General features: G+C 37.7%; 1 protein-coding gene across 1 annotated transcript in view; it reads left to right on the top strand.

The window, feature by feature from the left end:
• Positions 1-17227, top strand: part of GNAS (GNAS complex locus) — a 159488-nt gene that overhangs the window by 83349 nt on the left and 58912 nt on the right. Inside the window, exon 5 of the mRNA XM_050917806.1 lies at positions 10398-10495. Coding sequence (XP_050773763.1) covers positions 10398-10495 — 98 coding nt within the window. The remainder of the gene's footprint in view (positions 1-10397; positions 10496-17227) is intronic.

Consider the following 17227-nt stretch of genomic DNA (forward strand, 5'->3'; position numbering starts at 1 on the left):
GATCTCTTTCTGCCATACTCCTTCCTAGACAGTCTCTTCCCATTCTGTATGTGTGAAACTGATTGTTCCTTCCTAAGTGGAGCATTTTGCATTTATCTTTATTGAACTTCATCCTGTTTACCTCAGACCATTTCTCCAATTTGTCCAGATCATTTTGAATTTTGACCCTGTCCTCCAAAGCAGTTGCAATCCGTCCACTAGTAACCTCCCTCCAGCCTGACAGTTCACCTTTCAGTATGTCTCCCCCCACCCCCTCCCCCAAACTATGCTCATGGTTTTCAAGAAAATCTCTCTTCATCCTGCTCAGGTGTGCCATGTTGTCGTCAGTGGTTTTGAAATTCTGCTATAGTTTACACCATTTCAACCACAGGTTGGATGTGTGCTGTGCAACTGGCAATTCATTTTAGTGAGAAATTACATGGGATGAAGAAAACTATTCTAATCAGTTAACACAGGCTGGTAGCTCTACTGTAGTTGTCCAATGATACAGGTAACTTTTGGACTAAAGTTTTAGATGTTATAAAAGTATGGGGTCTTATCTCTCATTAAAATGTCATTCAGGTTTGTTTTTAGTCCTCTTAAACGGTTTCATTATATAGTGCAGAAAAAACCTGCATTGACACTGCCATACAGTATATTGTATTAGAATGTGCCAACAGATGAATCAGCGTTGCAGGAAACAAGAATTAGACGTGCACGGACTAGTCTCCTGGCTATTTCTTTCCAGGAAACTTCCCTACTACAAAATGTGATTAGTAATTTTTGCCTATTTTGATTCCTATTTCATTGTTTTTATAGAAGATACAAATCAGAATTATTGTAACTCAAAAGCTTGTGACTTAAGAACATCACATAAGAAAGGCCATACTGGGTCAGACCAAAGTTCCATCTAGTCCAGTATCCTGTCTTCCGACAGTGGCCAGTGCCAGGTGGCCCAGAGGGGATGAACAGAACAGGTAATCATCAAGTGATCCATCTCCTTTTGCCCATTTCCAGCTTCTGGCAAACAGAGGCTAGGAACACCATCCCTGCCCATCCTGGCTAATAGCCATTGATGGACCTACTCTCCATGAATTTATCTTGCTCTTTTTTTTTTTTTAACTCTGTTGTAGTCTTGGCCTTCACAACATCTCTGGCAAAGAGTTCCACAGGTTGATTGTGTATTGTGTGAAAAAATGCTTTTTTTGGTTTGTTTTAAATCTGCCTATTAATTTCATTTGGTGACTCCTAGTTCTTGTGTTATGAGGAGTAAATAACACTTCCTTATTTACTTTCTTCACAACAGTCATGATTTTATAGACCTCTATCATATCCCCCCTTAATCGTCTCTTTTCCAGTCTTATTAATCTCTCCACATATGGCAGCCATTCCATACCCCTAATCATTTTGTTGCCTTTTACTGAATCTTTTTCAATTCCAGTAGATCTTTTTTTGAGATGGCATGACCAAATTTACGTGCAGTATTCAAGATGTGTGCATATCATGGATTTATATAGAGGCAATATGATATTATCATCTATCCCTTTCTTAATGACTCCCAACATTGTTTGCTTTTTTGACTGCCGCTGCACATTGAGTGGATGTTTTCAGAGAACTATCCACAGTGACTCCAAGATCTCTTTCTTGAATGGTAACAACTAATTTAGACCCCATCATTTTATATGTATAGTTGGGGTTATGTTTTTCAATGTGCATTACTTTGCATTTATCAACGTTTAATTTCATTTGCCATTTTGTTGCCCAGTCACTCAGTTTTGAGAGATCTTTTTATAGTTCTTCACAGTCTGCCTGAGACTTAACTATCTTGAATAGTCTTGTATCATCTGCAAATTTTGCCACCTCGCTGTTTACCCCTTTTTCCAGATCGTTTATGAATTGTTGAATAGGACTGGGCCTAGTACAGACCCCTGGAGGACACCACTATTTACCTCTCTCCATTCTGAAAACTATTTATTCCTATCCGTTGTTTCCTATCTTTTAACCAGTTACCAATCCATAAGAGGAACTTCCCTCTTATCCCATGACAGCTTACTTTGCTTAAGAGCCTTTGGTGAGGGATCTTGTCAAAGGCTTTCTGAAAATCTAAGTACATGATATCCACTGGATCCCCCTTGTCCACATGCTTGTTGACCCCTCAAAGAATTCTAGTAGATCCATGAGGCATGATTTCCCTTTACAAAAACCATGTTGGCTCTCCGCCAATAAATCATATTCATCTATGCATCTGACCATTTTGTTCTCTACTATAGTTTCAACCAGTTTACCCAGTACTGAAGTCAAGCTTACTGGCCTGTAATTGCTGGGATCACCTCTGGAGCCTTTTTTAGAAATTGGCATCACATTAGCTATTCTCCACTCATTTTGGTACAGAAGCTGTTTTAAAAGATAGGTTACAGACTACAGTTAGTAGTTTTGCAGTTTCACATACGAGTTCTTCAGAACTTTTGGGTGAATACCATCTGGTCCTGGTAACTTTATTACTGTTTAATTTATCAATTTGTTCCAAAACCTCCTCTACTGACAACTCAGTCTGGGACAGTTCCTGAGATTTGTCACCTAAAAAGAATGGTTCAGGTTTGGGAATGTCCCTGGCATCTTCAGCTGTGATGACCAATGCAAAGAATTTATTTTGCTTCTCCGCAGTGGTCTTGCATGACGTGAGTTGGTTTCTGCTTTTCACCTAAATATGTAGCAAAATTTTATATTTTCCTTAAGCTAATATCTTCCAACTTTATCTTGCCCCTCAGGCAAACATCTGTGACTTAAATGAGACCTTAAGGTTTTGTCCAGTTTTTTTCATTAACCCTTTATTATTGCTACATGCATCCTTCATGTTGATGGTTTCGTTATACTAAAGATTATTTCAGAATCCTTAAAATGCATCTGTTGTAATTTTTAAAGATTGAAATCTGTTTTAAGAAACCATTTAACATGCTTTAAATAACTCAAATCAATTGCTTTTAATGGAAGCGGTTTTCTAACAAAAGTAGAGCTTAGTTTTACTCCCTGTGTCTGGTTCTCATCTCTCACCAGTTTTACACCTCTTGCCTTAAAAGAGGTACTCCTGATTTGCACTTGTGTAAGCGATATCAGAATCGAGGCCAAAATATTTGAAGATTTTTTGAGATGCTCTCAAGACAAAAGATTGCCCCATATGGGCAAAACAAAACAAAAAAAAATTCTTTCTAATACAGTAATCTGTTACTCACTATTTATTGTATGTCCTGATTTGGAACACCAATAAAGTTCAAGGAATGTGGACTTGAATTCTTTTTCCATCCCACGTGAACAGTTAATAACCATATTAAAAAGATTGCAGAAATATTGCTGGGTGCAGTTCAGATTAGCAGGACAGACATCAGAAAAGACTAATCTGCAGTATTAAAATATTTTATTGTTAATTTGGACCAGTCTTCCTGTTTTAAAATGACCGGAAGGAGAATGAAGAAGAGGGTCTCTCATTTACCTGTCTCCCACTACTGTGACCCAAGTATTATCTTGGGGACGTAGGATACGTCACCATGAGGACACTGTTGCAGGCCACATCACTGATTGAGTGAGTGTTAAGTCCAGACTCAGCCTTTCTGCTTTCTAACCTAGAAAGCTGGTCCTAAAAGCAGTTGTAGGGCAAGGATCTGAGGTTATTTTTCCTCCCCTTATAACATCATGACAAGAGGAGCCGCTCCTAATCTCCTTCCTGTAAGAGTAGTGGTATTCAGTTATGTGCTTAACTATTTTATCGTGTTTCTGTCCTGCACCAGGTTATCCTGGTTGTAGTATGAAATGCTTTGGTTATTTTCAGCGTGGTTACATTGGCTTATTCTGGAAAATGTCCATTTTTAAATTGCTTCCATGTTGAGTTTCCAGGGAGGTTTTTTTCATGGTTTATTTTTACTTTCCTCTGTTCCTTGCTGCTCTTAGACCTAATTGCTGTGATGAATAGTCCTCCTGAGAAGCCCTTACTATAAAATGTTAGTAAGACATGAGAATGGGAGTTGGGAGTCCAGGAGTTCTGTTCCTAGCTGTGCCAGAGATTTCCTCTAGGATCTTGTGCAAGTTATCCAACCTCTGTGCCTTGGTTCCTTCCTCACAGGGGTTGATATTAAATCTATTAATATTTGCAAAGCACGTTAGGGTTCTGGGTTGAAAGGGTCTGGAAAAGTGCAATGTATTAAAATTGACTGACTTTTAAATCATTAATAGGGGAAGTCTATTGCCTATCACTTTTGGTGCATTTGGGAGGTGGGGGGATTCCTTCTCTCACTGATTAAGATGCCAGCCATGGGGGGACTGAAGTAGGTTCAACTGTGGAAGGTTCCAACATCGAGGTATGAGATTTAGGCATGTTACAGGTTAGTGTGTGTCATTGCCCCTTTAACTTCTTGGTTGTGTTTTGCTCAGGTGAGCCAAAGTGGGACATCAGTGTCCCTGGATGACAGCTTAGGGTGAAAAGAGGCTAGAGTTAACTTATAAGGTCAGCCTGCCCATAGGTATGAGAGCTGGATACGTGAGAATTAAATTAGTGTAAATTTTGCCACAATCTCAAAAAGCTTGTGGTCCTTTCTATCCATGATTACGGTAAGTTCTACACTGAGCATTCTTTGGCACGGACTTCAAATAAACAGAAAGAACACTGAACAGTTTTGGAACAGAACATGTTGAACAGCCTTGGTAAATCATTCAGCAGCTAAGCAGTTAATACAAGGTAAAAAGTACAGTAAAATCGTGGTAGTTTTGTATTTCCTCAGTTGTTTTGCTGTTGCTTGTTTTGAAGAGATGCATCAAGGTAACAAAACTCTGGGACAAGAGAAGTTAGTGGGAGAGATGACAAGAGTGAGGGAGGAAGATCAAAAGTGTGTTGGAACATAAAGTTAAGATCCTGGGTAGATGCAACAGAGGTTCATTGTTCTAATACATTTTTTTTTCATTAAGCTGCTGTTTCTTTTCTCCTAATACAAACATACATTTGCAGCGCCTGAGGACTCTCTATGCATTGCTGAAGTTTCTGTAAATTTGTGTTTTCGTTCATTTTTGTGCTGATTGCTGATCTGAAAAAAAAAGAAACTTAATATTTTAGGGCATATTTGAAGATTATTGGATTGTTGGATGATTTAAATCTGTTTTAATACTAAATGTGCACCAAACTGTTGGGCTAGCTATCCCAAATCTGTTAGGGCAATTAGAGTTCAGCTGTGAGAAAATTACACAAACGTGTAAATCGATCTTTCTCTTTCTCCTCCTTTCTTCTCAGGTAACCAGAGCAGCAGGGACTTTGGACAACAAGTCCTTTCCCTCACTGCACTGTGAATAGCTTTATAACTAAAAATAAACTCCAAGTTTTTGGGACCAGGGGAAAGGAAACATCAAAATAAGAAAAGCCTAGAAAATACAAAGTTTTAATCAGAGGGCAACACATGGGGTAGGAGAAATGAAAACAAGACTGAGAATTAAGAATTTACTGACAATTAATTGGGCACACAAAAGGGTTGGAAGGAGGAAAAGAACTAACGAGAGGCAAGAGAGATTTTTGAAGTAATACTGATTGAAACTTTCTCCTGCTTCTTGTATCCCACCTGCATTTTCCTTTGCAAGGAAATTATTTCTTTCTTCAAATATCGATTAATTTCATGTTAGAGAGACAGCTGTGGTTTTGAATTTGACCTAATTTTAAAACTGTTAATATTTAGAATCCCATAGTCTTTCCTAGGTGTAACACCAGTTGATGTCAAATTTGGCTTTTTGTTCCATGAACGCTTAAGGAGGAGGGGGAAAAAAGGCTGAAAAAAATTAACCTCATTCTCTGAATAAACTTTTCCATGCCCTCTAAAGACCTCTTCCCCCATAGAAAAAAAAGTGTGCGGGGAGGATTAGGATTACACCACTGGGGAAATTAAAAAATGAGTGCACAGTTATGTGTCTAGTTTGTGTGCACAATTACTAAAGAGTGAACACCCAATAGTGATTAATGTGTGCTTGACAGTTCATTTAGATGCTTGCTTGCCACAATTGCACAAACACTCAGGGTGGTTACGTGTGCAGATTAGACCTGCACATTCTTCTGGCCTGCAAATCTGGACTGCTAAATCTACTTCCAGTTAGCAAATGGCAGATGGTCTTGATAATAGTCCTGCCATGAGTGCTGGGGGCTGGACTCGATGACCTCTTGAGGTCCCTTCCAGTCCTATGATTCTATGATGACCATTAAGATACTAGAACAGTTAGAGCTGTAACTAAACGCATTGGCTGAAAGGGGATTTCAGCTGGCAAAACCAAGAAGCTGAATTTCTTTGTAGAGGTCCTAAAATAAAACTTTGGGAATTGGATACGGCTGCTGTTTTATCACATGGACAGTATAAGAATGTGAGGTGCTTCTGACGTATCTTTCTGGGGAGGATATAACCTAATCATGTGCTGTATGCCCATGAAACAGGAATATTCTGCTCATTGGTAAACTGCCATTTCCATAGCAGAGCTCCTGAAGAGATATCCAAACAATGGTGTCTTAAAACTGCAGTGCTAGTTAGAGACATTTCTTTCCTTTAAACAAGAAGTAGGGAAAATGTAATTTTAAAAAACCCAACAACTGTACAATGATTATTTGAAAGGTCATATGCAGTTCTGCTTGCAGAAAAAGTGACTCGGAATATGGTACCTAAGCCAGTGAATAACCGGTCTAAGGAAATTAATTCCCAACTGCTTAAAAGCTCTGATAGAGAGAAAAGTCTATGGTTATTTATAACAGTCGTGTGTGCAGTGGTTTGTGTACTTAAATTACTAATCGGCTTCTTGTTTCTTTTAAGTTTATTCAAAAATTCTTTGTTGGGCTAGAAGCCAGAAATATGATTATATATCAAACATGTAAAGTTGCTGGAGTTCAAACTTATTTTTTCACATGCAGAAAGCCTTTTTTCATATAGTATTTTTAGTATGTCTCTGGCAGGTGCACTGAAGTATAGAGCTTTCCTGGGAGATGTGTTTGATTATAAACCATTTTAGTAACATATGTCATCTTTAACTCTGGCACAATAATAATATCTAGTTCTTGTATGGTGCTTTTAATCCATAAATGCAGTGTGCTTACATCTGTTGTTACACTGCAGAAAGTTAAATCCTGTAAATCCTTTGATAATTTATTTTGTAAGTTACAGATGTTAGAAGTCTGATGTAGCCCAATTATATCATTCTTGAGATATAGATACCTTCCAGTAATCACCGCTTATTTGAAACCCAGAAGAGCAATTCCTCTATACTTCTGTGTACATTTGAACATAAATGAATCAGTCTGTGTTTTTTAATTATTTTTTAAATTGAGTGGATTGCTGACAATTCCAAAACTATAAACAGACCTTAAATTCAGGCAATATATCACCCTTAAGTGAGGAAAAGAGTAAAATAAATATTTTTATCATAGCGGATTTGGGAAACTTGAAAGGGAGCCAGTGTGTTTGTTATGGCCATCTTAAATGCCTCAAAACTAAGTTTAGATTTCTTATTTTTCCCCTTTAATTTTTTTAAGCATTTATTTTCAGGAGGTCGCCATAATGAACCTCTTTCTGTGGAAATTAGCTTATTAGTCATTAATAAATAAAAAGACTGAAAAAAATATTCTGATTGGATAAATAAATTATTCCACAGGATGAATGTGGCCCTGTAGTATCTAATCTGTGCATAGTATGTGTACAAATTGAGGAACTGAATGTGTGTTAATCAGGTATAGAATTTACTGCTCTTTGATACACTGTTATTCTGATAGATGAACAGCCAAGCAGGCTTCAGAGGTGGTAACTCTTAGCCACAAGCTCCCTGTTGCCCATCTCTGGGTTTAGTAATTATGTTCCAGTCAGCAGTAGCATAGCATAGAGCAGGGGTCGGCAACCTTTCGTAAGTGGTGTGCCGAGTCTTCATTTATTCACTCTAATTTAAGGTTTTGCTTGCCAGTAATAAATACATTTTAACATTTTTAGAAGGTCTCTTTCTATAAGTCTATAATATATAACTAAACTATTGTTGTGTGTAAAGTAAATAAAGTTTTTTAAAATGTTTAAGAAGCTTCATTTAAAATTAAATTGAAATGCAGAACCCCCTCTCCCCCCCGGACCAGTGGCCAGGACCCGGGCAGCGTGAGTGCCAGTGAAAATCAGCTCGCGTGCCGCCTTTGGCACGTGTGCCATAGGTTGCCTGTCCCTGGCATAGAGAGATGTAGACTTTGGAGACAATCAGCATGTTGAATTGCACTTGGAAGCAAACAGGAAACCAGTGCAAAGCACAAGCATTACCTTCCCTTTTAGCCCTATTCTGCCCAACAAGTGTCTGCTTTCTGCTCTACCTAAAACTTCCACCTCGTCTTCAGGTAAATCACATTAATCCATCTCCTGAAATATCTTACACAGCAAATATTCCTTCCCTCAAGGAATTTGAAATTTTCAGGCCTCTTGTTGTTACAATGATGGACTGAGATGGAGAGTGACCCCTTATGCATTTTAGACTTTTGGAGGCCTTGTGTTCCTGGAATTTGTTGTTCAAACCAGATATTCGGCCATTTGTTGTTGGTTTTCTAATTGTTTATTTATTTTTACTCTCTGCACATATGACAGTACAAGATCTTACTGCTTGGGTAAGAGTGGGTATTGAACGGTGTCCAAACAGTCCTTCCACGTGGTCACTTACACAGCAGGGAAATCAGTTGTCACTGGCATGTAGAGTCAGTCAACATAATCTACAAGTTAAGAATCATCTCTTGGAGAAAGTAGATTTGGATCTGCGCTCTCCTTTTACTTTAAAAATAAATACAATAAAATTTAAGACAAAGAGGTTGTCCGTTGCACTGTTTTATTTCAGTGTCTTTTTGGAAAAAGTGTCAGTGTTTTTGCATAGCACATGCTTTCCAATTTGTATTACGTCTGCATTCTGGTATGAGATGTTACTGTTTTCTAAACTTCTTTTGTAGGTCTGTGTGGAAATACTTTTCAGGTATCTGCATAACTATCAACTTAGAACATAATATAGCATGTATTGTTTATTTCTCTCCTTTTCCCCATTAGTTCCTTATTATACCCGTATTGTGCGGAACTGGAATTTGTAGATACATATTTCTTAGATAGTTGAAGTGTACAGGTACTGAAGATATTGTACTTTTATTTTTAGTACATTTATTAGGAGGGAGGGTTTTATTTGTTACCATACATATTTTATTAATTAGGATTTTGTCTTGTTGCATGGAATCATTTTACTAATGTATTGGTCATGCTCTGTTTTGATATGAGAAATGTCCCTGGTGCAGTGTGTGTGGGTTCAGACTGTCAAATTATGGAAAGTAGTAGGTAGGGCTAGTGTCCCACCACTGTTACTTCTAGATATTGAGAGTCTGGGGGGACAGATGTCAGAAGTATGTTTCTGTTCTTACTTTTTATGACATCTTTTCCTACCTCATACTCCTCCTAATCTAGGCTTTTGGTTGAGGTATCTCTGTGAGGTTTTATTCCTGATATCTTGCTATTTACAAAAGCAAATGTTCTTTTTTTAAGAGACATCTTTTGAGCTTTGTAATCTTCAGGGATGGATCTATTGGTGGAAAAGAAAGTTCCTGTTCTCTGCAGATAGTGATTTATATTAAGGGGAATCACATTTTTGAATGCACTTAAATCACTTAGGTGCCTATCTCCCATTTTCAGAAGTGGCATAGGCACTTGGGAGCCCACTTCATTGAAAGTTAGCCGGACTTAGGCACTTAAGTCACTTTTTTGAAAATGGTCACTTTAGTGCTTTTGGAAAATGTTACCTAGATCCACATTCCGTCACCTCCTGTGAATTGGAGTTTTTTTGTTGTTTGAAGCTGACAGAGGTGGTGATATTCTATGTACGCCCTTTGGTCACATGACTTGTGCATTTCCCAAGAGTTCTAAATTATTTTAGTTTGTTATTAAGCCTCTGCATCTTGTGTCTAAAATCAGGGATGTGGTCTCTACTTTACATAAGAATTACAGGTATGTATGCATTGTGTGTGGGAGGGGGAATACTTGGCACTCGGCAATGTAAATGTGCTAGCCCCTGAAAATGGTGAATTAAGTAATACAGGGAAGGTAATACCAAGAGTTAGCGGAAGAGAGAGATTGCGGAGCAAGCTTTGCCAAACAGTTAGTGGTACATATTGAGAAGTACCAACAGCATGCTCAAAGCTGCACATGTATTAGAACATGATCTGTGCCCACAAACAAAGCAGTTCAAGGACAGTGTATCAGATTGTCTAAAGTCAAGATGGTACAGAAATCTAGCTGTGTTCTAAAGTTAGCACTAAGCATGTTTCATTTCTCATGATTATAAAGCATTCATAATCGTTTTTCTTTATATGTATATACTCCTTTTCGTGCTGACATTTTTCCCCTCTGTTTTGCTTTCAGGAGTTTTATGAACATACAAAAACACTTTGGCAAGATGAAGGTGTGAAAGCCTGCTACGAGAGGTCTAATGAATATCAGTTGATTGATTGTGCACAGTAGTAAGTAGTACTTCTGTTCTGATATATATTGTCAATAGCTATAATTTTAGTATTTGCAAATGATAGAATGCACTTTGTTTCCTGACACACACATTCTATCCCATGAAAAGAATAAATGTTTACTATACAGTGAATCCTGTCTTAATCAGCCACTTGTGGGACCACTAAAATTAGTCAGGTAATGGTAGTTTTACATGTTAAAGACAAATTATATTGCAGACATTGGAGATCCCTTTAAGCAGTCTTGATAGAAGACTCAATTTTTCCTGAGATAAACTGTGTCTTAACGGTGTGTCTGAAAGCCAGTCCCCTTCCTTTCCAGTGACAATCACTTGGACCGCACCTCCTTGTCCACTGGCAATCAGATAAAATCCCTGAGGCATCAGCAATTGTTTATGTGGAAAAGTTAGACTGGGAGGAACATCTACTTAATTTGTAGCTTTTTAATGCAATTTAGTAGCTAGAAAGAAGGTGATGGAGCCACCAGCAGCCGCTTGATGCATAGTTAATACAGACTTCAGAATGGGAATCACTCCACTCCCATATTAATATTACTATGTATAGTAATAATTATAGGGATATTAAGAGACTGGAGGCAAATTTGCAGATCTTTACTCATAGCAGAGTTCAGAAGTTCAGTAGTTTTTCTGTGTTTGTTTTCTATAAAGATTACGTATACTTTAGTCATAGTCTTAGAGTTGAAGGCCAGAAGGGACCACCAGAACATCTAGTTCTCGAGTGCATAATGAAACCTTTTTTATTTGGAAGAGTTATAGGTAAAAGGTACCATCTATGAACATTGGAGTCTTATCATTCTCTTTAGCTTTTGGTAGAAGTCAAAAGCAAGATTTTGTGATTGAGGAAACAGTTGCATCTCATTTCATATAACGATCAGTGGTTAGGAGTGCTTAAGACTGCGTTTAGGACTGGGTCTTTCACAAGTTTAAAAGCATTAGATAAAGTAAAATATGATTTTATGTCTCTGTTTACCTCAGACCAAAAGTAAGTCTAAAATTATCTTTGCTATAAAGAGTCTGCCTACCATGACTCTTGCACAGTTCTGGGTCTTAAGAAACCACTGTAAAGTTATGACAATGTTTCTAATACGATTTTGTTTGACCTGCAGTTAGACCACCCTCCTCTAGGTTACTGATATTTTTCTAGTCCTTTATGTCGTCACTTAAAGTGGTTTCATTGTAAGTTTATTTGCTGCACAACAAGAAATATTTAGAGGTTTGGGATTTTGAGTTTGATGTATAATACTATAGCCTAAAGTGTTGCTCTGTCCTTACTAACAGAACTAGTAAAAACCATGTTTCTGGTAGCATTTGGTTACCTTCCTGTTTCTGCTAGCAGAAGTAGGTAATATTAGGAACTTGGACTCCCTCTGTCATGTTGCTCTGTATGGAAGTGGGATAACAGTTTTATCTTTTGCTTAAGATGAAAACTCAGGAGAAAACTTAAAATATTTTTTGCAATCGTTCATGATTCCTGGACATGGACTTTGTGTTGGGTCAGCAGGCAGGAATGGCCTTTGATGGTTTTACCATCCTGCTCCATCTAATGGAATGTTGATTTTTACAGCATGGGTTGTTGAACTAAAAATAAAACCTGACCACTAGTGACAAATTACAGAAATTTGTCTAGACTATTTTTCATTGTCCAATTCGTTTTTAATTTATTCTGTAATCTCAACGTTTACATTGTTTTTTAACTTAGAATTTGTTGCAGCATTTTAGTAGTTCTTTTTATAAAGAATTTTGTCCTTGTTAGTTATAGTTCCTTTTGGTGCTTTTTGATACTGCACTATTCAGTATTTTTAATATTCTAGAACCAAAGGGTAAATGCTGATACTGAAAAATGTTTGCTCAGAAATTAACTCTGCTTTGAAATCACGGCATACTTCATTGCTACTGAATCTTCTAGAAAAGTATCAAAAATTACTTTTAGCAAAATTATAATGACAGACTGATTATCTTCAAATTGATCCAATGGCCACACTTAAAACAAACTACTAAAAGAAACCCACCAAAGACAAAACAGAGATTCCACCACTGAGGACTATTTTGGTTTCAGTGTGAAGAGAACCATTAATAATGGTAATGGGCGTTAGGTTTCTATTCTACAGTTAAATTATTCTTCTAAGGAGACAATTGGTTCAGAGAAAATATCCAAGGTTTTTAAATGCTTTCTGCTTTTTAAAACTGCCAGAGTAAAACAAGAAAAGAGCGCTACTGAATTTAAATAATACAAATTCTATTAATCATCTTTGGTTTTCAAAATAAATGCAGTTTCCACGATGTTTTTTTGCTTCTCCAAAGTTAATCTTTTTTAAAAGGTTCAGTGACTTCTGTTTCCTCTGAGCCACTCACACCCTAAGTTTATACAATTTTGTTGATAGAAATTGGCAGTTATCTATTTCTAAGGCTGATTGAGTGTTTTGTAAATGTGTATTACTTTTTACCATAGTCCTCTTCACTAGGACTGCTTCCAAGTGTGTATTGGTGAATACTTAATTGTTTTTTACAAGAGCAGTCTAATTCTTTTATTTATATATGTTTACATATAGATTACTAATAAGCATGTTCGCACTCTTGCAGGTAGTGTATTAATATACAAAAGGGTTTGCAAGATACAGGAAACTTGGGTTTCATAAGTTGTTTAAAACCAAGCTTTTTAGTCTTTCTATACAGTAACAGTGAAGAAATCAACTTGAAATTTATGTATTTGGCATTCCAAAATTTTGCTTATCAAAGGTGAACTTGACCCATCCCTGTGCAAAGCCTGCATAAAGCCCACACACAGCCTTTGTGCAGGAAGAATGGAGATTGAGAGGATGGCATCTGCCTTCAGTCAGTGGGCAGGCTGTGATCTAGCCCCTGCATGGCTGTTGTTCCAGCCAGTGAGCTAGCATAGCAGCCACTGCCCCCTCCATTGACCCTCTTATGCATTTCTGGGGGCAGATTCTGACTCCTCCCTTTCCTTTCATACTTGCTGATTTGGAGCCAGAGCTGTAGTCCTCTTGGCAGTGCAGAGGGAGTGTGGAGACAGACCTGCATGGTCTCTCCATGTGCATGCCTCCTTGCACAGTGGCACAATGAAGGTTAAAATGCTACAGAGAGGTGGGCCTCCTGTACTAGGGTGAGACACACCTCAAGCCAGCAATTTGTGTGTAATGGTGTGTGAATTGAGCTTTATTTTTCCTAGGTTTGGGGCTTAGATTCTGTTTCTTCCCACTGAATCCATCTGCCTGTCCGTAACTTGCCAAGATGGAAAGACTAAGCCCTGCCCCATGGACTAGACTGACCTTCATTCTTTTAGAAATTAAAAAGTGAAATAATTTGGCCCCTCTAGTCTCTCTCTCTCTCTCTCTCTCTCTCTCTCTCTCTCTCTAGTTTTTTTTAGTGGAAAAATCTGAGGAGTTGGCTGGGCTTACTTCTGCATAGCTTCGTTTCTCCTTTCAGAGTTCTGGTTTTTTTTTTTTTAAAGAGGACAGTTGATTCTCTATATTGAGAGAAAGAATAGCTATTTTCTAGCAGAGGGTTCCAGAGAGATTTTAAATTATGATGTTACTTCTAGTCTTAAGTCATGTTGAAAAGCAAGAGATTTTGGGATGTGCAGACTCACACTCTTTCACAGACCAAGAAGAGCCCACCCATGTGTAGAGCAGAGGTGCTTATCCTAGCTGCCTCTCCCATCTCCATGAAAGAAGCCCCATCCCTTATCTAATCAGTCACATTTTTAGAGCATGCTTCACTGGATTGTCTAGGCATCAGTATCTTGGAGTATTATCTCTCTTCCATGCACGTTCAGCAGCTAAGCCCTATAGTTACTTTATCCTAACTATTTAAAAACTTTTCAACATCTTTCCATGGTAGGTTACATATTTAATGCACCTGGACTGCCTCTGTCTTTCTCTTCCCCCTCCCCACCACCCAAATACACATTATGATGAAATTTACATAGAACTACTTGGGAGGCACAACGCTCTAACCTTAACTGTAAGAACAAGTCTTCTGCTGTCTTCTGTCCCTCACTTCTGCTTTTAATACCCCCCTTCCAGTTTTGCAGCTTGAAACTATACCCAGGTTTGCTGAGAGTAAATAACATTTGTCAACATAGAGGCATCCCTGTTGATTTTGAAAGAGTAGCTGCCTCTACTCATCATGAGCTTTACTGTACATCCTGCTTACTAATGCTTGCAGTTTTAGGGGAGTAGGAAGGAGACTGTTTCCCTTCTCTTAACTGGACTTAGTAACTAGTTACTTTCAGTTCTGTTTTTAGAAAATGTGTGGTCTGGGAGCTTTCATCAGTTTCACTCAATATGGAATGTTCTGTAGGTGTGAGAAGGGAACTATATTGAGGAGGAAAATAGGACTCCTTGTCCTTGAATATTCTAGAGATTCACATTGGGAAAAAAATAGAAATGTTTACAGAAGTTGCACTGTAATATTTATCATTATTTCTGACTAGTGATATAGAATACAGAAAACTCAAAGCAATGATAGATGATTTAACATTCCTATCTAGTCCGTGAAGAGCACAAAACTGCATTTTTATTCAAAAATACACATTACTATTTAATATTAAAGAACGTAAGGTTCATTGTCTCCATTTTACTGCCTCAGTACTTGTTTGCAGCATCAAAGGCACATTTCCGTAGCTTGAATTTGGTTTTGTCTTGTAATAAAGCTTCACTGCATTGTATTAATGATATGTATTGAGTTAGCACCTGTGGGGGGAGGGCCCCATTTTACCTGGTACTGTACAAATACATAACAAAATTGTTGTGGTTCAGATTTGAAAAAGTATTTAGGTGCCTAAAGATGCAGATAGATGCCAAAATACCTTTTAAAATCTTGAGCCTCTCTTCTTTGATTTTGACATTTATAGTTTATTTTAACATAGTTGTAATGCTTAGTGTACTAGTCAATATTCCGAAGTGCATTTTGTAAAAGTAGTGAAATCTTAGTAATATGAGTCCTCACTACAGCCTCTGCTGTTAAATCTTTCAGAACTGGGGCGATCACTGTACATGCAGACACTTGAGGTATGGATTAACTGGGTTCTACTGTAGTGCGTTGTCTTGATCCTGTGGTCTTGATTAATCAGACTGATTCCTTTCACTAATTTTCAAGGCAGTCTTTACATCGATCTAACTTGCAGTTTGTGTAATATTTATAAGGAATAAAATCCATTAAGGGGCATAATTTCATTTGGAGGGCTGTCTTGTTATCAGAAAATACAAGCTGCACTGATTGTTCTCTTAAATATATTACCAAAACCACATAATTCCAGAACACAAGTATATCGAGTTAATTCAGCAGGGCCATTAATTTTGCTGTAATTTGTGAATGAGTTAATATCTACTTTGTGAAACTGGATACAGTAGGAAACATTGAGTCTAAATATATATAAAAAAGGAATGTATTAAGATGTTAATGTATGGTCTAGGAGCTCAAGGATCAAACTTCAGTAATTGCTACCATTTTTTCATGGGGAGATTTTTGACTAATCAAGCTATCCACACAGATAGTTAATATTTTTTTTAAACCCACTTCAGAAAACGTGCCGTATACATAGCAAGTGTTTTTAGTCAAATGCAATCTTATCCCACACAATCCTAAAACTAATCTGAATAATCATTTTAATGTTTTAGGGCTCAGCTATTATAGGCGGGGCTGTTAAAACCAGCTGTTACTGAAGTTGTCAGATAGTTCCCATGCTAAGACCATGTTTTCAGTTGCTTATAACTTTGCCAAACTTTAATAATTTGGTATGAAATTTTGCATTCCAAGTGTCTGCCTCAGGCTGAATTATTTTGGGCAAAATTTGATCCAATACGTTCAGCCATTTCCAAGAGCAGGACTACGGAAAAATGCATTGTTTTGCCCAAATTAAAAAGTTGGGTTTTTTTGAAAAGTTCTTGTCACTCCCATGCTTTAGAGCAGGACTTTAAATTTGTTTGAGGTGGTCTTTACGTCAGAGATACGACTTTTGGAGTCCATGTGAAATCTGCCCAAACTTGGCCAAGGTTTAAGTCTTTGAAAAAATGCAGTTTGCACATACAGTAGCACCTCAGAGTTACAAAGTTACAAACACCTCAGGAGTGTAGGTTGTTCATAACTCTGAAATCTTTGTAACTCTGAACAAAATGTTACAGTGGTTCTTTCAAAAGTTTACAACTGAACATTGACTTAATACAGCTTGGAAAATTTACTGTGCAGAAGAAAAATTACTACTTTTAACCATCTTATTTTTTTAATGAAGCAAGCACAGAAACAGTTTCCTTACCTTGTCAAATCTTTGTTAAACTTCCCCTTTATTTTGTAGTAGTTTACATTTAACACAGGACTATATTGTATTTACTTTTTGTTTGTTTGCTTGTCTTTGCTGCTGCCTGATTGTATACTTCTGGTTCCAAATGAAGTGTGTGGTTGACCGGTCAGTCCATAACTCTGAGGTTCTACTGCACTCAATAGCCAACTTAGATTTCAGCAGTTAAATTCCCTCAAAATTCCCTCTGCACTGGGCATTTGTCAGTGTAGAGCTGAGCCATTGCAGCTGTGGGCTGCTATTGGCTATCAGGCAGACAGTCTCTCCTGTGCTCTCAATTTCTCTCTGCTGACATGGAGTCTGAAAACCAGCCCCACCCACCCCACTTACTCCTCTCCCAGCCTCCTCCCATCGCTTGCTGCTCTCCCCCCTCAGCTCCAGCAAGAGCATTCTCCA

Source organism: Gopherus flavomarginatus, chromosome 11, assembly GCF_025201925.1.
Source record: "Gopherus flavomarginatus isolate rGopFla2 chromosome 11, rGopFla2.mat.asm, whole genome shotgun sequence".
NCBI classification, from domain to species: domain Eukaryota; kingdom Metazoa; phylum Chordata; order Testudines; family Testudinidae; genus Gopherus; species Gopherus flavomarginatus.